Source organism: Ochotona princeps, chromosome 20 (genome assembly GCF_030435755.1).
Source record: "Ochotona princeps isolate mOchPri1 chromosome 20, mOchPri1.hap1, whole genome shotgun sequence".
Classification (NCBI taxonomy): Eukaryota; Metazoa; Chordata; class Mammalia; order Lagomorpha; family Ochotonidae; genus Ochotona; species Ochotona princeps.
Window position 1 is genome coordinate 21,856,434 of NC_080851.1, and position 21,591 is coordinate 21,878,024.

At 48.7% G+C, this 21,591-nt stretch overlaps 1 protein-coding gene and 1 long non-coding RNA gene across 7 annotated transcripts in view; one reads left to right on the plus strand and one right to left on the minus strand.

The window, feature by feature from the left end:
* The window catches only part of LOC131482795 (uncharacterized), a 211,790-nt gene extending 204,521 nt beyond the window's left edge, over nucleotides 1-7,269 (minus strand). The window contains exon 1 of one of the 2 annotated variants that reach the window (XR_009247295.1): nucleotides 7,173-7,269. This is a non-coding gene — a long non-coding RNA (uncharacterized LOC131482795). Of the gene's footprint in view, nucleotides 1-1,802; nucleotides 1,949-7,172 lie in introns of those variants that run through there. The other variant, XR_009247296.1, reaches the window with a different exon arrangement.
* A 197-nt stretch (nucleotides 7,270-7,466) lies between these two features.
* Nucleotides 7,467-21,591, plus strand: part of DPY19L1 (dpy-19 like C-mannosyltransferase 1) — an 82,344-nt gene continuing 68,219 nt past the window's right edge. For 4 of the 5 annotated variants that reach the window (XR_009247294.1, XM_058678281.1, XM_058678282.1 and 1 more), the window contains exons 1-2: nucleotides 7,468-8,019; nucleotides 20,876-20,900. Coding sequence is in view for 4 of the 5 variants with exons in the window: in XM_058678281.1 (XP_058534264.1) it covers nucleotides 7,722-8,019; nucleotides 20,876-20,900 (323 nt within the window). In the remaining variant the exon portion in view is untranslated. Of the gene's footprint in view, nucleotides 8,020-20,875; nucleotides 20,901-21,591 lie in introns of all 5 variants that reach the window. The other variant, XM_058678284.1, reaches the window with a different exon arrangement.

Consider the following 21,591-nt stretch of genomic DNA (forward strand, 5'->3'; position numbering starts at 1 on the left):
ACACAAGGGATACCAGCACTGCTATTGGAGGATCAGCCTGTTCACCACTACTGTGGCCCCCAGCAAACTAATGTTTTGAAATAATATATTTATATTTTTTAAAGATTTATTTATTTTTATTACAAAGTCAGATATACAGAGAGGAGGAGAGACAGAGAGGAAGATCTTCCGTCCGATGGTTCACTCCCCAAGTGAGCCGCAACGGCCGGTGTGCGCCCATCCGAAGCCAGGAACCTGGAACCTCTTCCGGGTCTCCCATGTGGGTGCAGGGTCCCAATGCATTGGGCCGTCCTCGACTGCTTTCCCAGGCCACAAGCAGGGAGCTGGATGGGAAGTGGAGCTGCCAGGATTAGAACCGGCGCCCATATGGGATCCCAGGGCTTTCAAGGTGAGGACTTTAGCCGCTAGGCCAGGCTGCCGGGCCCATAATATGTTTATTTATTTAAAAAGCGGAGTTAAAGAAAGTGAGAGACTCACACAGATGGAAAGATCTTCCACCTGCTGGCTTACTCCTTAAATTGTCACAATAGCCAGAACTGAAGCCAGGAGCATGGCCCTCCATCTAGGCCTTCCATGTGGGTTGCAGAGGCAGGCCCATGTGCTTGAGTCATCTTCCTCTGATCTCCTAGGTGCATTATCGGGGAGTTGGGTCAGAACTGGGACAGCCAGAACTCCAACCAGTGCCCATAAGTGATGCCTGTGTTGTTGACAACAACTTAACCTGCTCTATCAGTTCCTAATCCTTTATACACCTGAATGTTTATCACAGTCCCTAATTCTTTAAACACCCGAATGTAACTTGCATATTAGCTGAATTGCCAAGCATTGCTCTCATTGTCAAAGACAACTGTGGAGGGCTGCATCTTGAACTAGCTGCTTCTCTGTTATGCTAGATAACTTGCAGTAGAATCTCTAATGTAAGTCTACTTCCCTCGACAAAATAATTGGATAGGTTAAAATTCCCAAAGGGAATTTTATGTGTGCCTCATAGATGACCACTTAAGGACACAATTACGTTTATTTTGTCATGCTTGATGAAAAAAGAACAAACCCAAGCCTGACTGTGAAGGGCACTGCTCTCACAAGCTGCCAAAGAGCCCTCTGGTGGGACAGTGCCAATTCGGCCATGAGACTGTCTGCAGTCCAAGTGTGACTCAATTCTGACTGCACAAAGCAAGACACAACATTTGGAGTGATCGCTGGGCGGGATACTGAGGCTTCTCTTGTGCGAATGTGGAACTTCTCTCTGACTTCACACTGTGGACAAGTGAGTACTGAGAGACGCTTAGTGCTTGGAACAGCCCTGGCCCTAGAGCATCGCTGGCATCACTGCACCCATTCCCAGTCACCCCCAAACACAGGCAGAGACTCCAAAAGCTCCACGTGGGAGCACATGAGATGTGTGATAACAGGAGCAAGGATGAACTGCGTGCTCAGTTCGTGCCTCTTGCTCCTCCTTTGTCCATGGCACCCAACCAACAAGCTGTTGTGAGCCAGTCACAACAGACTGGTCTAAGTCTCTCTTTCTTCTTTTTTTTTTTTTCTCTCTTTCTCTCTTGCATGAACTGAGGATCAGTGGCAACTGGGCCTTGCCTCCAGAGCCTGCAAAAAAACTGCCATGCAAACTCCTCTGCAAGCAAGATGCTACAGGTAACATGTGGGGGAAATTGACCATACTTTGCACAAAGCTCTTGCTGGAGCAGCTGTGTCTGCCTCAGGCACAAGGGCCACTGTTAGGTGCAGACCTCAGCTGCTGTAACCCATGCCAGTCAGTTTTCTCCGAAGAGCCAAAGCCACTTTACCTGTTACCTGTCACCTGCTGCAAAATGAATATTGTAACAACGTAACAGTTCTTGGCATGCAGAAGTGAAGCGCACACTCACTCCAGCAATGCTGAACATTTTGTATGCTTTGGGTCATCCTAAGATGGCAATGAATCATCTCTAGCTTTTCCCTTAAGCTTAGTTTCCTGAGAACAAAGTAAGATTTATGGCATTAGCCAAGGGAAGTTTTATTAATACCTGTGTGGTAAGCAGAACAACAAAAATCTCATGGTTTTTAAGAATATCTGCAGGATGAATATAATTATTCTTTGGAAACATACAGTGGAGGGGCTGGCACTGTGGTGCAGTGTTTAAACCACTGCCTGTCTTGCCTGCACTCTTTATCACCACTTGTTCAAGTCCCAGCTGTTCTGCTGCTTAATCCAGCTCCCTGCTAAGAAAAGCAGATGTCCTGGGGAATTTGGACCACTGCCACTCACAAAGGAGACCCAGTGGTGTTCCAGGTGCCTGGCTTCGATTGGTCCAGTTCAGAACCTCAGAAGGCTCAGAATCTCAACTCATCGAATCTAATCAACTTTGCTATTATTTAATTCATGTGATCACAGATTCCATATCTAATCAACAAAGATTGAACAGGTGTCTCTGGTGTCTGGAGGGAATACTGTACCGTTTTACCCAGAAGCCCCCTTGGGTCTGATGTCCTCATTTTCTTGATACAAGGGGTGTTGATGGCTAAGGGCTCCCTGCTGAGACCCTCTCTGGGAGTTGCCTTTGGCAGGAGGGACTTGCCTTGCTGAGGTTTTGCCTGTTTACTGGAAGCAGGAAGTATCAAATAGCTGATGTGAGCATCCTGGCTCAAGACCTTTAGTGCAATCCACAGTGCTTCCTTAGGGTCAGTCTACTTACAGAGCTCCCTATCAGGCTGGACTGAAGTTTAGCATCTCTCTTTCTAATCTTAGCATCCCCATTCCCTCATGGGCACAAGGGGTTTACAGTCTAACAGAGAAGTTGGACTAATACACAGGCAACAGAACAGTCTGGCAAGCAATGTGCCAAGAGGAAGTCTAGGTTACTGCATGTGTGGCCTGTAGGGGCCAGGGAAGAGACTGTTCCTGCCAGATGTGAGCTCTGAGTGAGGTGTGAGTAACGAGTGAGGATTTCCAGAAATGGCAGGGGGTGGGCAGACTATCTGTGCAGCTGAAATGAGTAGAGGTGCAGGGGCATAGAGGTCACTGGGCACTGCAGAGTAGCAGTGGCAGGGCTGGAGGAGTGGGGCAAGGGTGTGGTCTAATTCATGGGGGTCTTGTATGCCACTCTGAAGACAGGGGCAATGCTGACTGGTTGTGAAACAATGTGTGAATGCATCAGCCAGATGTGCTTGGTGGAAATGACTCTCAGCAGGATGGATGGGCAGCCAGGAAGATGCTGATGAACACCCTGGGCACAACTGGAATAATGGCAGTGAGGGTGGAAGGAATGAACTGAGAGATGTTCAGAGGATTCTGAGACTGACTGGGTGTTGGGCATAAGAGAGAAGGAAGAAGGATGACTCCACGGATGAGGACACAGGGGAATGGTGATGCCATTTCCTGATAGGAGACTGGAGGACAAGCAGGTATGGATTTTTGGGTTTAAGGTGCGAAACAGACACCCTAGTGTAATGGAAGCTGGGCATAGGAGTCTGAGACTCAGGGAGGACAGCTGGGCTGGGGACACAATTTTGGAAGTCTCTAACAGAAAGGCAGTAATGAGACTGCCTAGGGAACAAGGACAAAAAGAAAAGAAGCCAGCGTTTGAACTCTAAGGGACTTCAGTATTTGTGAACAACAGGTACCTTTGAGGGAGACTAGAATAAAGCAGCCAGAGAGATCACAAAGCCCAAGTGTTCAGGTCAAAGAGACCAAAGGCCGTGAGTGGACAAATGACATGGTAGGGACAGACCAGCGTGTCCTGTGAACCAAGCAACATGGGGACATGAGTGATCTGGCCAAGAGCAGTGCTGTGGAGTACTAGACGCAGATATCAAACTTGTGTGAGCCTGAGAATGACTGAGAAATCGTTCTGAAGGCAGCAAAGGGACACAGTAGCGACAGAAGGTATAAGGAACTTTATCAACAATGTCTGGGAAGGAAGGAGCGAGGGAGGGCGGGAGGGCAGAACAGACAGCTGCCTTGGAGATGCTTGCTTGGTAGGGGGGTCTTCCTGAGTTGATCTGGGAATGCTTTCTCTTCTATGTTCTCCTAACCAGGCCCAACCTGAAACCTCACTTCTTCCCAGAGAACTCTTGGGTCTTGTCAACCATCACCTCTTGTCTACAGCATCGTCTTGTTAACTTCCGCAAGGAGTCAGGGATTTTGCCACATTACATTTTGTGTTAGTGTAGCTTGCTTCTCCAACTAAACTTGGTAGAGGGGGACCTGGTTATGGGGGGGTTATGTATCACCCTCCTCTTAAGGCACTTAAGGACAAAGTATGTCTCCACTCTAACAGAAATTGCATTTTTAAAGAGACCAGCCCTGCACAGCAGGGTGGCTCCAGCTGACGTGCTCTAACTAGGACTCATAACCAACTCCAGTTTCTCAGGAACACTCAGTGGAGCATGAACAGTTTAAATTACAAGGTCAGCTAGAAGAAGAAGATAAAATGTAAAGAACAATAAAGCAGCAATTTACACATGTTCTCACCAGACTACAGGAATGCATTATCACATGGTGACAAGCTAATGCTGCAGCCTTGCTCGAAGCTGAACCTTACACACACACATTGTGCTGCACTCATTTTAGGTTTCTATGACTTGAGCTGGGCTTACGCAAGCTCCTCTGCTGCAGCTGAGCAACTGCTGGTGAGACAACCGTTAGACGCTTGAGCCTGACCCTTGGACACTTCTCTAAAACAACAATGAAGTGGCATAGTTCAAGGAAATGAGAAATGCCAGATTTCCCATTTAGCGGTCTCTCTCTAGGTAGGGAGGAAAGGGAGAGCATCTAGATGTTTCAAATGGGCTTTTAAAACTCCCAAGGAGAGACAGAAGGAAACGTTCCCAGCATGGCCTCTGCTTGACCAAATTTACATTTTACATTATGCATCTGACAATGCTTCCCTAGTTCCATAGCTCAACATCGCTAAGCTTTATTTTTATGCATTTACTTATTGTTTGACCCATTTCTTTAGTTTCTGTCATTTTCTTCCTTATAACCCATGTCTCCATCCTAAAAGTTTTATAAAAGTTTAGTTTTTTAAAACTTCTTTAATTTGAAAGGGAGACAAGGGAAAGGTACAGAAAGTGAGAGTAGACAAGGTTGAAACAGAGGGAGGCAGGGAGATGCTCCACCCAGAGTCCCAGGATGTGTCAGGCTGAAGCCGGGAGCCAGCTGCGTGGCCTGGCTCTGCCACACCTGCACCGGGGACCAAGTGGTTGAGCCATCACCTGCTGACAGCACATCAGTAGGAAGCTGGATCAAAAGTAGGGTTGCGACTTGAATTCAGCGACAGGTACGTGGGATGTAGGTGTCCTGAGTGGAGACGTTAATTGCTGTGCCTAATATTTACCCCTAAAATTACCTTCAAAACAAAGCACTTCTTTTAGGCTGACAGCTTCTACTTCAATGCCCACAGCACAGTTCCCACTGAGGACAGCTGAGATTTGGCCCCGGGGATTAGACTAGGGAGTCCTCCGCAGTAGCTGCTCTTTCAGGCTCCATGCCCAGCCTTAAGCAGAGACTCGGCAATGGTGCCCAAGGAAGCACTGTCCCAACGCACTTGCAACTCTCACGGAAAGTGGGCGAGCAGCTATGACGCCAAAGCTGTTAGAACCTCAGACTGATCCACGGGATCCATGCAGTTTTACAAGACACAGCTTTTACTGTCTCCGAGTCCATTCTGCTTTGTTAAGCAGTCATCACTGCCTACGGATCATATAGGAATAAGTTGCCATTCCTTGTTCTAGTGATCTTGTGGAAAGGAAGTTGGGCACACAGTCCGAGGTGACTGTTGCTGGGGACCACCCCCTCTGCCCTCCCTCGGGCAAGTGTCCTCCTCTTGGGAACCTGCTCTCTTAGCCGGCTGGGACGGATCACTTACAAAGCGCCTGTGGGAAGCAGGGGCCGCGGGAAGGCATCCACCTCACACGCAGCTGAGGAGGCGGACGTCCGTGCAGTGAGGCTGGTCTGAGTATCACAGGGCTGCCCTCTGCTCCTCTGGGTCCCCGGCTCTGAGGGACAGTCGGGGGTGACAGGAAAGGCTCCCTTCCTCATCTGAGACCCCGGGATGAGACAGAAGGCTACCGTGAAGAGACCCTCAAGTGCACCAAGAAGACAGTGGCTGCTGGACAATGCTACTTCTTGCTCCCTCTCGCTTACAGATTAACCAACAAGCACTCTGGTAAAACAGTAGGAGCTGAGGGGAAGCAGTTCCTGAATCCGGGCCCTGGCACAGAGAGAAGACAAGCAACCCACAGTCTAAATGCTAACCCATCTTCCTTGCATAGTCAGCAGATTGTTATATGTATAGACACAGAATTAAAAAAAAATTTTTTTTTTAACTATACAGCTATTTTTCATTTGTTGGTTCACTCCTCAGATGTTTGCAAGAGCTGCGGCCAGGAGCTGGGCACTCAAACTCGGACTCTGTAGGAGGGCTGCACAGACCCATCTGCACACAAAAAATATACTAAGAGGGATTTTAATGAGCCAGGCAAACACCTTTCCTAACAATCTGCAATCCCTTAAAAATAGCCTGGTAAGTGAATGAATGGCAGTGCTAATGAACTCACTGGGCTGAGACACAGCGAGAAGCCAGTCACGTGCACTATAACAGGGATGAGCAGACCCAGATGCTCTGGTTCATTAAACGGGGACTGGGGAGGAGACAACTCTCGAGCAAGTTCAGGCGCCACAGCCAGGGAGAGAAACGTCGCTGCCTCCGGGAGGGCTTGACGGAGGAGCTGGCAAGGGCGGCTTCCCTGCGCTCCCGCATTCGGCCCCCGGTGTACCACAGCAAGTTTCTCCCGCTTGCTGCTGGTCAGGAGGGACGCACAGGACACGGTGGTCGCCAGGCTCCGGGGCTCGGGGCCCGCGCGCGGTGCGACCCTCGGTCCGGCGCCCACCCCGGTGCGCCCTCCTGCCTCGCTCCCGGCCGGCTCCTCACGGACTCCCGCTGCCGGCGCCAGCGGCTCGCGCCCGGTCACCAGGGCCACTCCGCTCCGCCGCCTTCCTAAGTTGGGAGGCCGCGCGTGGCAGTGCAAGTCGAGACCTCTCCCCACCCCATCCCCGGACTGGACTTGTCCTCCTGTGGAGCCGACGGGGGTTCCGGGGCGCCCCTCTGTGGCGGCGCAGCGGCGTTCTCTTCCCCGGCCGCTGCCTGTCCACGCGCTCCACGCGCAGCCCTTACCCGGCTCCGAAACTTCGGTCAGCGCCGCCCTCCCCGCGGGGGCGCCGCCTTCGGCCCCGCCAACCCCGCTTCGGGAAAGCCGTCCGGCGTCCCTCCCACAACCCCGGCCGAGCTCCGACGCGGGAGCCCGGGAAAGCGAGGGTCGCGCGGCGCGACCGAGAGGTCGGGGCCCCGCCCGCGCGGGAGGACTGCGCGTGCGCGCTAGGCTTCTGGGCGCGCGCGTCCGGCGCGGAGGGAGTCCCCGCCCCCGCCCCCCGGCGTTCCGCGGTCGCCGTGACAACCCGAGCGGCGGCCACAGCGGCGAGCGGGCGAGTCCGGCGCCGCCTCCCGGCCGCACCGCCACAGCCAGCCAGTCAGCCAGCGAGGCAGGCAGGCAGGCAGCCGCCACCCGGCCTCGCTGCTCTTCCCCGCCTTCCCCGCCCGCGCACGGAGGGGACGGCCCGCCCTCGGCCCGCCCGCCAGAGTGAGCGGTGCCCGGCCGGCCCGCCAGCCCGACTGTTCCCCGGCCGCCGTCCGGGCGCGCTCAGGAGCGGGCGCGACTATGCCAAGATGGTCCTACAGGCGCGGAACAAGCACCGGGAGGCGGCTCCCAAGGCGCCCCAGCCGCCCCGCGCCTCGCAGTCGCCGCTGAGGGGAGCCCCGGACCTCGGCGCCGGGGAACCCGGGCCCGAGCGCGCGCCCTCGTCCCCCGCGCGCAAGGGCGCCGCGGGCAGGAAGGGGCCCCGCGCCGAGCCCGCCTCGCCGCCCGCCGGGGGCGGCCTCCGAGGGCGCTTGGCGGCCGGACTGCGTGGGGCGTTGGGCCTGCGGCGCGCGGGGCGCGGCCGGACGTGGACCACGCTCTTGCTAGGTGAGCAGCCCCGAGCGCCGGGACGCGGAACTTTGAGGCGCGGGCCCCTTCTCCTCCCCCTTTCTCCCCGGCTTCCGCCGCCCGCAGCCCCACAGGCCGATCCTCGGTAGTCGGGCGGGCGTCTCCGACTTTTTTCCCGGGACCTTCTTACCTCTTCTTCCTTTTTCCCTCCCCCTTCCGGCTCTATCCGCCCCGCCAGGCGAAGTGTCCCGGCCTTTTTTTTCAGAAGATGCCCCTGGGACGCCCGGCCCGGCGTCCCCTACTCCCCTTCCCCCGGGCACGAGCGTCCGCCCTGCGGTGCCTGGGCTGCCCGGCCGCGGGGGGGCTTTGGTTTGGGGCGCGAGCGATTCGGGATTCGGCGGGAGCCCGGAGCCACCGCTCCTCGTCCCCTGTCCTGCAAAGTTGCTCAACTTGCCGTTAGATTGCAGCGTGCCTTTTCCTAGTTGGCCAAAGTCCCCGCTCGTGGCAGTGGGTTTGCGATTAATTTTCCCGCGTCACTTTTTGGGGTTGTGTTATGTTTGGGGTGCCCGAGCCCTGATGCTCCCTGCTGGGCTGGGGAGGTTCCGCACCTCTCCCCCTGCATTATACCAAATAGGGTGCTGGGAGGGAAAACCCCAAAACTTGAAGCGTTCCTGAGGTGGGGGACCACCCTAAGGTTGCCATTGTTACCCGTTGTGACTTCCGATAAGGCAAGTTCAAGCAGTTTGTATAATGGGCTCGATTTTTTTTTTGTAAGGCAGCTGTTCTGTGTATATTTTTGTAAAGCTGCTGTTGTGTATTTACTGCCATAGAGGGTTAAATTAGTTACTGTTGTTGTATCACTTTCTAGCTTTTCAGATTCCCTGGGTGACCCAAAGTACCTAGAGTTTGGGGGTTCAGTAAAGGCGGAGGAATGGAACACAACAAATTGTGTTTTCCCCTGAGATCCCAGCCAGTGCTTGAAGCCACCCAGTCCTAGAAGGCACAGTCGTGGCTGTGTGTGTGTGTGTGTGTGTGTACATTGTTATTAGGCTATCTTGTTTTCCTGTGGTCCATTGCAGCCTAGAAAACATGTCGTGTTTTCTGAGTAGCGGTGTGCAGGTTGCCTTCACCTTGGGGAGGCAGCATGATACAGTAGATGAGGCAGAGCGGCAGGCGGGAGCCAGCGCCGCAGAGGTTGAGTTTGGCTCAAGTTTCAAGCCACTTCTTTGTGATCCTGTTCCTTCTCTGCTGGAGGGGTACTCCCACCCCAGCGGACACCCAGGGGGCTAAATCCTGAGGGCTGGCTGAGAGCCTCAGGCTTACTTGATGGTCTTAGCTGCTGTTAGAAAAGTACGTACTTACACGATGCTGATTCAAAATCTCATGACCATAAAGTTGGTATTTTCTTTGAAAGGCTGGTATAAACATTGACCGCTTTGCCAGAAAGTATGGACTCCTCGGGCAGGTTCAGGAGAATAATGATGTAATATCTGTAGCCTTTTTTTGAGGGGTGGGATATTTTCTTTTCACATGATTGTATTTGCATTGAGTAGTCTTGTATTACTGGCTTGTAGACTTGGTAATGTGTGTACCTTCGTACAGCTTTGTGTTACTGCCACTGGGCTTGAGGGGCCTCTGCAGGCATTGCTGGAGTCACAGTGTAACATGCTGGGGGCACTCTGCTCACTGGTTGCCACACCTGTGGAGGTTGGATGGCCAGACCAAGGCCTGAGCATCAACATGACATGAGCCCCTAGGGCATGCCGAGAGATGGCTGTGCCTTAGGGTTGGACCTGGGCTGCTTGGTGTGCCCTCCGGGCCTGTACTCTGCGAGCCTGATGTCATACATACTTGCTCCCTGTCATCATTCGGACAGAGCATCCAAAAACACAACCCAAAGCAGCTCAGATCCTGCAGAGAAAAGTTAGTGGTTTTTTTTTAAAATTATTTTTTAAAATAATCTTACTTAGTTGATTAGGGTACAAAGGGTCAAGGGCTACAGGGTGAAAATGGGTAATACCATTGTTTCCACACTAATATTATCATTTTTCCCTGTTTCTGGGAAGTTAGTGGTTTTTTGAGAGCTGCCTGGTTATTCTTGCCTTTCCAGGATGAGCAGGGCCTGGGCTGATGCTGTCTGGCGCTTCAGAGTGGGATTTAGAAACAACCCTGGTTTTCCACGTTGAAAGACTTTCAGTCTTCTATGGTTCCTGAGAAGTTAGCTGTTACCCAACCAAAAGAGACGGAGTCAATCAAGTATTACACTGCCAGAAAAAAAAAAAGATTTCATTTTTCTTTTAGAAGAAATTTTGTAGCATGTAAGGTTCTGTGACAGAAGCATAGATTCTTACAAGTCAGAAATTGATTGGGGTCTCTTGCATGTGTGCCAAGTGCCAAGACAGAAGGCGGTGCCTACCAGATGGCCCCATCGGGCACTGTTGGAGAAACATGCATTTGTCTTTATTTGATGTCATCCTGATGGTAGCAGACATAAAAGAAGCGTTCTTAAAATTTTTTTTAGTAATTTTAGTTTTTAAAATTGTATTTCAAAAGCCTGGAGGGGAGCGAGGGGAGAGAAATCTCCCATCTTCCAGTTTGTTCCCAAATTACACTTGATAACGAGGGCTAAGCGGAGCCCGTGCCTGGAACTGGGAGCCTGGTAAGGTCTCCTGCAGGAGTGGGATGCAGGCACCGCAGCCCTCGCCCGTGCTTCCCAGCATGCACAGTGGTAGGAAGCTAGGCTCAGGAGTGGAGCTGGAACCCAGGCGCTGCCGCCCAGGCCTTGGGATGTTGCTGAGCAAGCATGTCTTCTGGGAAATGTCATAGCAGCCCGAGGAGGTGAAGGTGTCAGAGGAGCCTTGACAGTGTTCCTCACACTTACTTCCGTCACAGCCCACCGTGAGTACCGTGTCCATGAAACCTGGTCACATTTCTGAAAATGTGACCCAGATGTGTAGGTCTGTGCTCGTGTGTGTGTTGACCTATTTATGCATGTTAGTGTTTTAGCGGAAAACAGATGTGATAAATGGACTATTTTCAGCGGCATGAGCCTGTTTAAAGTGCTCACAGAGGAGTGTGAGGCTCTCGGGGACCGTCAGCAATGCCAAGCTGCCACCTTTGGGTGGGAAAGGGGAGCTGTGCTGGTGGAGCAAGCCCAGTCACGTAGAGTGACTTCAAAGCCTCCTCCCCTCTGACCTCCCGTTGGTGCCTCACACTGGTCAGACCTACCAGAAACCCTTGGGCAAGGGACGCAGTGGGACACTATAGGACCAGCCTTCTGAGGGGGAGAAGGGAGGTGAATGGATTTAGAGAGACGGGGGAGGCCAACCATGCATATGTGTATGGATTTGAAAAGGAACAGCGGGACCTGGCGCCGATAGCGTAGCGGTTAAGGTCCTCGCCTTGTATGTGCCGGAATCCCATATGGGCACCGGTTCTAATCCCGGCAGCTCCACTTCCCATCCAGCTCCCTGCTTGTAGCCTGGGAAAGCAGTTGAGGACGGCCCAAAGCCTTGGGACCCTGCAGCCATGTGGGAGACCTGGAAGAGCTGGCTCCTGGCTTCAGATTGGCGCAGCATTGGTTGTTGCGACCACCTGGGCAGTGAACCATCGGACGGAAGATCTTCCTCTCTGTCTCTCCTCTCTGTACATCTGCCTTTCCAATAAAAATAAATAATAAAATCTTAAAAAAAGAAAAGGAATGGCACCAAGAATTTACCCCTGCAGTGTGCAATATGCTAGAATTTTCTCCCCTCCCACCCCCCTGCCGCTCCACCAGGCTGTTATAAACCATTAAGTTGATTCATGGTCCTGTGCTGTGACACAGCGCTTGAAGATACTCTGGGATGAACAGTTTTCACGTTCTCTGCATGTTGCAAACTACTTGGGTGTCCGAGCACAGCGAGCATCCTTTCTGGTCTCAGTTTGTGTGTATGTGAAATGGGAGGCCTTCCTAGACCAGTGGGACTCACTCCATCCAGCTTTCTGTGCAGTCACTTGGGAGTTTTGAAACATCCTGATACCCGAGCCACTGAGCAGGGCCACGGCCCTGCATTGGGATGGAGGTGGCAGTGGCGGAGCACCCTGCAGCACCCCTGAGCTGATGTTTGCACAGTGCCACTGTGGGACTCTCTCCCTTCCGTAAATGAGGACTTGGGGCACTGGGCTGCGGTTTCCCCAGAGCTGGGACTGCATCGGTGCTGTTTGCCATCTGATAAGGCTGTTACTTAGTTGAAGAGTGACATATTTCTTTTTTTTTTTTTTTAAAGATTTATTCATTTTATTACAGCCAGATATACACAGAGGAGGAGAGACAGAGAGGAAGATCTTCCGTCCAATGATTCACTCCCCAAGTGAGCCACAACGGGCCGATGCGCGCCAATTCAAAGCCGGGAACCTGGAACCTCTTCCGGGTCTCCCACGCGGGTGCAGGGTCCCAAGGCATTGGGCCGTCCTCGACTGCCTTCCCAGGCCACAAGCAGGGAGCTGGATGGGAAGTGGAGCTGCCGGGATTAGAACCGGCGCCCATATGGGATCCCGGCGCGTCCAAGGCGAGGACTTTAGCCGCTAGGCCATGCTGCCGGGCCCGGAGTGACATATTTCTCATACCATATCCCTTATCAAGAAAGGGAAGGCAGAAGGTGTAGCCCAAGAGGGTTCCATTTTTCAAGGGAGAATGTAAGGGCAGCTTTTCTATGTCAGCGTGGAAGATACACATGTTAAACGTAGAAACAGACCATGTCTGGTTGAAGGACTAAACAGGTGTTTATGAAGGAAATGTAAAAACTAACCTGAGGATGGAGCAGATACTTTTTCCCCTCCTCCACCTGCCCTACTGACTGTTCTCATCCCCTGCCTGGTGCCTGTGGTCAGGGGGTCCTGCTCCCACCTGCTTCTTCCCTGGCAAGGCTTCACAGCCTCAGTGTTGGGGCACTATGGGCAGGGCGGTTCTTTGTTTTGGGGGAGCTGTTCTGTGCATTGCACCCTAGGTTTAGCAGCATCCCTGGTTCTACATGACAGATGCCAGTTGTACCTTCCCGTGGCAGACAGCCAAAATGCCTCCAGATATTGGCATGTCTGGACCACATTCGCTCCCAAAATGTCTGCAATGGCTTGGCCTGGAGCAAGGGGAAGCCAGGAGCTGCCACCTGAATGGCAGGGCTCGAGTACTTGGGCCATCTTCTGCTGCTTTCCCAGGGAGCTGTTTGGAAGTGGAGCAGTGGGATGCTTATATGGGGTGCTGGCATTGCAAGTGGTGACTTGGTATGCTACCACAGTGGCCCAATATAAATAAGATCAGGAAATACTCCTTTGGAGGTGACCCTGGAGACGAAGTTTATGAAAGATGTTAGCTGTGCAGAGGAAGCGAAAGAGCAAAAAATGTTTTTATTTATTTGGAAGGCAGAGTGCAAGAGCTAGAGAGTGAGAGAAACATTTCCCATTGATTTGCTCCCTAAACACTGACAGCAGCTGGGGCTAGCTCAGGCTGAAGCCGAGAGCTGAGAACTCAGTCCGGGTTTTCCACCTGGGTGGCAAGGACCCAGATGCTTAATGTTACCCACTGGCTACCAAGGTGTATATGAGAAGGATGCTGGAGGTGAGAGCAGAGCTGAGCCTTGAACCCAGACACTCTGGTGTGAGAAACTGTATCTTAAGCAGTGTCATCCCTGCTGTGCCAAACCCCTGCCCTGGGAAACTGTATCCTGACAGCAGATGGCAGGTGTTAAGGTAGGATGTAACTTAAAGATAGAGAGGATGCTAGTATGTCCAGATGAGATGAGCATGAACCAGATTTTATTAAGGAGCTTGGGTTTTGTTTCTAGTGTAGGCTGGAGCCGTTGAAGAGTGTTTGAAAAGAAGAGTGATATTGGTATATTTTTACTTGACACATGTCTTAAAAACGCATTGGTAATGCAAGGATAGAAGCATTTGGGAGACCAGTGAGAAGGCTTCTATGTGGACTTCTCAGGAGCGATGTTGGCCTGGCTGAAGGGGTGGCTGTCAGGATGTAAAGAGAGGGCTGGATCTGAGATATCCATCTACCTATCCATGGTAGAAATTATGACTTACAGTAATAGAGGGATAGAAATGAAACGACATTTGAATTGGACTTTACAGTTAAGGAAAGTGTTGGGAATGCTTCCTAAGGGTTTGGTTGTTGTAATTGAGCAAGTTGCATTCATAGACATTCATGATGAAGACTTGGTGTGTGGATAAGGGGACAGGTCTGAAGGAAAAGATGTAGAATTATGTTTGGGACGAGCTACCTTTGAGATACTTCTGAGATGCTCAAGAAACATCGAGTTGGCAGTGGGATATGCAAGGGAAGGTCTGGGTGTGGACACCAGGTAGGGAACCAGCAGGAACACAAATGGCATTCACATTCTTAGGAACTGAATCCATATTCCCACTCAATCCATGTTCCCGGGTTCCTGGGAGGCAGGGTGCATCCTGCTGATGTGGGGTCCACTCTGCCAGGCTGTGTGCTGGGTCCCTTGATGAACTCATGTAACTGTTAACTCAGCACTCCCCATGATGCTTGCCATAGTCACTGTACAGATGGGGTTCTGAGGCACGCAGACCCGGAGTAACTTGCCCATCACCCCCAGGATGTCGAAGGCCCAGGCTGTGCTCCCAGGTCTGGTGACTCCTGAGTTCCTGTTTCAACAGCTCTGGCATGTTCCATCTCTCTCAGGCCACAGCATAACAAGAAAAGAAGCCCCAGAGTCCAGTTCTGAAAAGAACCCCAACATTTCATGTGCAATAAGTGTTAGTTTTCATGATTCTTTCTTCAAGGGAAATAAGGGAAGGAACACGTTAGAACTGGCCAGGGAAGCTTGATGAGGTGTGAGGCCCGGGCACTCTGGCCGTCTTAGCGGGCTTGCATTCACATAGACCTCAGACACAGCCGAACACCAGCTGTGAGTGTGTTGTGTCTGTCAACACAGGCGATTCCCAGGAGAGCCACTGAGCAAGATGGGAATTGGGGATTTAACAATTTCTTGTTTGGAAAAAAAAATTTCCCTTTAAAATAGACACCTGATTAAAGGTAAAGAATGTTTAAAATTACCAAGTCATATTTTATTACTACAAAATGCAGTTAGATTTCTGAATATGTAATGCTTATGAGCACTCTCAAAATTTAATGGGTTTAGTTTGGGTAAATAATATATTCCTAGTATGTGCTGGACTTTTGGTTAGTAATATAGCATCAATACTGAACATTTTTGACAAAATATAATGTATATTTGCATATTGTTAAAATTTGGGTAGTTACATATTTTAAACACCCTTTTGGATTGTATTAATGTGTCAATGTCTTAAGCAAAGTCTCAAAATATTTGTTAATGAGATATTTACATTATCATATAGGCTATAAGTCTGTATACTTGGGTAACTTTAGGCTGTATTATTTTTGGCAGTTTTTTAAATGATAGATTAGGGATTTATTATTAGTACTTTTTAAAAGATTTATTTTTATTGAGAAGGCAGAACAGATTTACAGAGAGAAGAGAGAGAAAGACCTTCTATCCACTGGTTTACTCCCCAAATGACTGCAATGGTTGGAGCTGAGCTGATCTGAAGCCAGGAGCCAGGAGCTTCCTCCAGGTCCCCCATGCAGGTGCAGGATCGCAAGGCTTTGGGCCATCCTCTACTGCTTCCTCAGGCCACAGCAGGGAGCTAGAAGGGAAACGGAGTAGCTGGGACATGAACCGCCAACAATATGGGATCCTGGCAGTTGCAAGGTGAGGATTTAGCCACTGAACCATCGTGCCGGGTCAGAGGGTTTATTATTTTAAGATGTGTTATTTATTTGAGAGGCAGAGAGAGAGATAAAGGGGAGAGATATCTCCCATCAGATGTTCACCTAACCAAATTCCTGCAGTAACTAACTGGGCCTGGCTAACTAAGAGCAGGAAACTCAACCCTCATTTCTCACATGTGGGGAGGAGCCCAGTTACTGGAGCTATCACTTGTTGTCTCCTGGGGTGCACATTAGTAGGAAGTTGGAATTGGGAGCAAAATCAGGACTCAATCCCAAGTAGTCTTGGTGTCACAGCACAGGTATCCCAAGTGGCATCTTAGTTGCTGTGCCAAATATGTGTCTGGATGTCATTATTCTCATGTTCTTGCAGTGGTAGTTTATCTTTCTGAATGGTAGTAGTTCATCAGCTTATACTTTATCCAACCATTGTAACTGTACTCTTTGGTGGGACAGGCTGTAGTGTTCTTACGTCTGTTCGCAGGTCCAGACCTTGATGCTGTTGTTTAATCCCATAAAGTGTGGTCTTGTTTAATAGGGAAGATCAGTCCCCATGAATGACCTTTTACAATTCAATAAAAACCATTGAATCAGAATAAATTAAAAAAAATTAATTTTTAGGATGTAAATGAGAACTTTACAGTGTATCTTTGTGCTTTGATAGTGTTTCTTTGTTCCCTCAGCATTATTGCCATGGCTTTTTCCTGAGGCCATGTAAATGAACAATTTGTTTGGCATTACTCATTGTGTTTGACTTCCTTCCAAAGTAACCCATTGTTAGGTGTGTGTTCTTGTCAAAATGAATGTAGGGATGGCATTTTGTAATTTTAACTTGTTGTAGCAGTGAATGTTAACATAACAGCACAGCTGTACCAAAATCACTTATGCAAGTTCCCCTGTGAGTCATTTCTGACCAAAGATGGAAGTGATTTTGTGTGTAGTTTTTGGTATCACCAGTTGTATCTCTTGTTTATTTATTTGAAAGGCAGATTTATAGAGAGGAAGAGTGACAGAGAGAAAGATACTGCATCTGCGGGTTCACTCCCCAAGTAGCTGTACTGGCTGCAGCTGAGATTATCTGAAGCCAGGAGCCGGGAGCCTCCTCTGGGTCTCCCAGGCAGGTGCAGGGTCCCAAGGCTTTGGACCATCCTCTGCTTTCCCAGGCCACAAGCAGGGAGCTGGATGGGAAGTGGAGCAGCTGAAACATGAACTGGCATCAAATTACTTTTGAAAACTTGCTATCAAGATACATTTTTAATTGGGAAAATTGTAATTTAGAAGAGTGAGGCTTTATTGTAAATTTATGCTTAATTTGCCTAAAATTTTACTTCTTGTTCTGTACTACATTTTCTTATTTCTTATTATTGTTAGATAATCACTGATTTGTGTTTGTGTGTGTGTGTGTGTGTGTGTGTGTGTGCGCTATAGTTGTCACACAACAGAATCTTACTTTTCTGGAGTTAAATGCTGATCATAAAGTATTCATGTAACAAGTGCTGCTGTTTTCTACTATGCTTAAAAATGTTTTTCTTGTATTTCTTTCTCACTGTATCTAAGACTTTATTGTCATCTTTGAGGATAGAAATTCCAGCTAAAAGGTTACGTCTCAGCTGGTGGGTAAACTGAAGTGGGACCAGATGAAAGGCCCAACATGGGTTCTAAGTGCAGTGGGTAAAATCTGGGTTTGTAGTTAAGGTCTCTTGGCTTTGTTAATCACATCTGTCAAGTTGTATGTTTCAAGGTTAAGGTCGGAGGAAATGATCAGCGGGAAGATGAGCTGTGAGGTCTGATGAAGCACATTCCTGCTGTGCTGACCTGCTTGTTTGAGAACCTTCTGATCTGTGTATCTGCACAGTCAGTCTGTCGGTCTTCATTTTGTTTCCACTTATTTATTTTTGAAAGCAATTAAATTCTGAGATTTAAAAATTGATCTGCTGGTTCAGCAGTGTTGTGAAAAATAGAGCAAAACAGTAAAAGCGGTATTGGCAGCTTTCTTCATCAGTTAAGTTACAAGATACGCAAGATACTGTGATTAAGGGGCAGTTTGCAGTTTGGGGGCAGTCCGAACTCTTGAGAGTTTAGAGAAGTTTATTGTTTAATGGACTTGTTAGGCTCCCTTGTTGAGTGTGGTGGGCCTGGATGTGCACTGTGTGTGTGCAGCTCCCCAGCACTAAAGCGAAGGGATGTAGCTCAGAAGTATTTCATGAGCTAGTATTTTGTTGTATGTTTTAGTTAACTCCTTGTTCTTAAAAGATAATACTTTTTTAAAATATTACTTTATGAAAATTGTTAATATAGATTGTGGTTTGATTTAGAAATATTTGTATTCGCGTTGTGAGGATGAAACTTATGTGGGAAGTTAGACGTCATTGAGACACAGGTTTGGTAGTTTATTAAATGTTGTCTAATATTCATACATACACTAATATTTAAAATATGTGGACATTCGCTTTGATAATTCTCTGGAAGCTTATCAAAATACTCTGGGTTGGTGATATATGTTTTCTGGGTTCTGCTGTTTTCACATAGTCACATAAACAAGACCATTTGTCCTTGATGTTTTGTGATTGTGAAAGGATTTCACTCTGTGTGCCAGTGAGTTCTTTTGGTTGAATGACCTAACATTTTCCTGCCTGAATTTGGAGTCCAGGAAACCTGGACTCTCCTCCAGGCCTTGCTGTATTCCTGTCACGTGACTTTTGGGCCTCCTGGGAAATAACCATATTTGCCTCAAAAGGACTCTGGATTCTTTTTGCTTAAACTGAAAGTGCTTTGTAACCTGCAGCAGATAAGCAGATACTAGACATTACCATTATAATGAAGAGTTTCCTAAATTTTTCTAAACTTGTAAGAACACTGTTTTGTATAGTGCAAATGTACGAAGGAGATCTAGATTAGCTACAGTCAACTTCCGTATCATTGTCATGTGGACCACTGGGAATTTTAGACCTTCCTGGGAGCAGTAGCTTCTCCTACTTTGAGACTATCTGAAGAGTCCTTGGAAATTCCTCAGACTGTAAATTGATATAATGTGACATATAATCCGGTACGGATTCTTCAATCAGAAGCAGTTAACAACATTGGAGACTGTCTAATTGGGTTTCAAAGTGTAGACACGTGGTGTGCTCCAGCAAGGTTGTGTGAGCCTTTCAGAACTCTTAGCATGCTTGGAGTTAGATTGGCAAAACAAACTTCCGTCTCTGAGTGCCTCTTTCCTAAAAATTGCCAATTTATGCTCTGAATTGAAAACAAAAACTCTGATTTTCCTAGAATTAAAAAAAGGCACGTATGTTAAAGTGGAAAAATGGATTATCAATTTTTTTGCACTCATAGAAGATTTGGAGGGGATCGCTAATCGCTGAAACAAACCTGGAGCAATTCATTGAGAATATTTTTTTGTGGGCAGTAAGATAAGAACAGCCCTTCAGGGTACCCCTAGAAAAGCTCTTCTGGGATGCCTTTAGAAGTTTTGTCATTTTATGTGTGTTCTTAAATTGTATGCTCTGTGGGCAGTATTTGCTTTGACATATCAATGTGTTTTAATTTGAAACAAAGTTTTACAAAATTCATAACCTTATAAAATATACTCTAAATCAGTAGGTGATTTATAGTTTGTTTTGTCTTTAAAAGAAAAGAGGAGGGGGCCCAACACAGTAACCTAGTGGCTGAAGTCCTCACCTTGAACTCTCCGGGATCCCATATGGGTGCCGGTTCTAATCCCAGCAGCTCCACTTCCCATCCAGCTCCCTGCTTGTGGCCTGGGAGAACAACAAGGGCGACCCAAAGCCTTGGGACCCTGCGCCTGTGTGGGAGACCTAGAAGAAGCTCCTGGCTCCTGGGTTCAGATCGGCTCAGCCCTGGCCATTGCGGCTGCTTGGAGAGTGTATCATGGGACGGAAGATCTTCTCTGACTCTCCTCCTCTCTGTATATCTGACTATCCAATAAAAATAAACAACTCTTAAAAAAGAAGAAAAAGAAAAGAGGAGGAAGGAGGAAGTGGAAGGAGTACTTTAGGATAAGGAGGTCTAGGCCGTTTGTCTCATCTCATCCATCTTCCCTGGAGGCCGTGTGGAGCAGGACTCTCCAGTCCAGCCTGCCTCAGTTGACTTGCTGATGTCCAAGGACAGGTCAGGTAACTGCTCTGTGCTCACTTTCTCCCCGGTGTGCTAGGGGCAGTTTGCACCCACAGCGTACTTACTGTGTACCCTCCATGGCTGTGAGGATTGATTGAATTACTAGTTTATAAATGAAATGTCAGTTACTTCTAAATGATTACCAAAGTAGGTGTGACAAGTCTTCTTCAGAGAATAGTGACATTTACACTCATTGGATAAAGAAGGATTTATTCAGGAAATAATAGTTGAATCATTGAGGAAATAAAGATCAACTTTTTTTGTTTTTATGGTCAGGTCTTTATAGATGAACCAAAAGGTGGAAGATGACCAAGAACAATATTCAAAGGATTGAAAGGAAAATATCAAATGATGAACCAACCTAAATATTTGTAACTTTAATCATCTAAACTTTTTTGTTCTTGGACAGAAAGCAACTGTTGATTCTTACGTAAGGCTGATGATCCTGTTAGCTTATTTTCTGTGTTCTACTTCTGTTTTATTTTCTCCTCCATGTCTTTCTCCTATTTGATTTTGAATTTGATTAAAAACAGGAGAGGGGTTTATTGTAAAAATTCACATAGAGCAACAGTAAATAAAAAATGTGATAGTTTGTTCTTTTTTCCTATCCCCAATCCTGTTTTCCTAGGTCACCGTATTTTTTAATTTTAGGTCATACTGATTGCTGGTTCTGTGTGCCTTTCACTTGTGTCATGTAACTGCCACCAAAATTTTACTGAGTAAAATTTGGCAGGCAGTAGAACGCTTCTGTATTTCATTCAGTGAACGAATGAGTGTAAACTGTAGAGCTATCTCCCATTCCCCTAAGGTCCAAATCTGCTGGTTTTCAGGCATAGCCCTGGTACTTTTTTCTAAGAGTCAGTATTCTTTTCCTAATTTTTAAGGTTGGAATAACAGTTGTATACCAAAAGCATCGCCATTCCCATGTTGGAAATCTTTATGGAACAAGAAACATTTCTTTTAGCTAAAAGAATAATTGAAGTTTTTTTTTTCTTGCAGCCGCCTTTGCAGCAGTGTTGCACTGGTAAGATTGTTCTTTCTTCTGTGATGTATTTACATTGATTGTTCAGTTTACTGGTTTGACACTGTCAGACAGAGCGGGGAGCACTCCCACCCTGACAGCTGAGGCTTGACCAGGCTGGCACCACGAATGGGGAGCACTCCCACCTTGACAGCTGAGGCTTGACCAGGCTGGCACCACGAATGGGGAGCACTCCCACCCTGACAGCTGAGGCTTGACCAGGCTGGCACGACAAGCGGGGAGCACTCCCACCCTGACAGCTGAGGCTTGACCAGGCTGGCACCACGAATGGGGAGCACTCCCACCTTGACAGCTGAGGCTTGACCAGGCTGGCACCACGAGCGGGGAGCACTCCCACCCTGACAGCTGAGGCTTGACCAGGCTGGCACCACGAATGGGGAGCACTCCCACCCTGACAGCTGAGGCTTGACCAGGCTGGCACGACAAGCGGGGAGCACTCCCACCCTGACAGCTAATGCTTGACCAGGCTGGCACCACGAGGAGTCAGGAATTCAGTGCAGCCTCTGCTGTCGATCGCAGAGACCCAGCTCCTTGAGCCTCCGGAATATGTTGTGCATTAGCAAGAAGCTGGAATTAGGAGCAGAGCCAAGACTCAAACCCAGACACTCAGACATGGGGTGAGAATATTTCAAGTGAGATCTGAACTGCTATGCCAGACACCCATCCCTCTTAA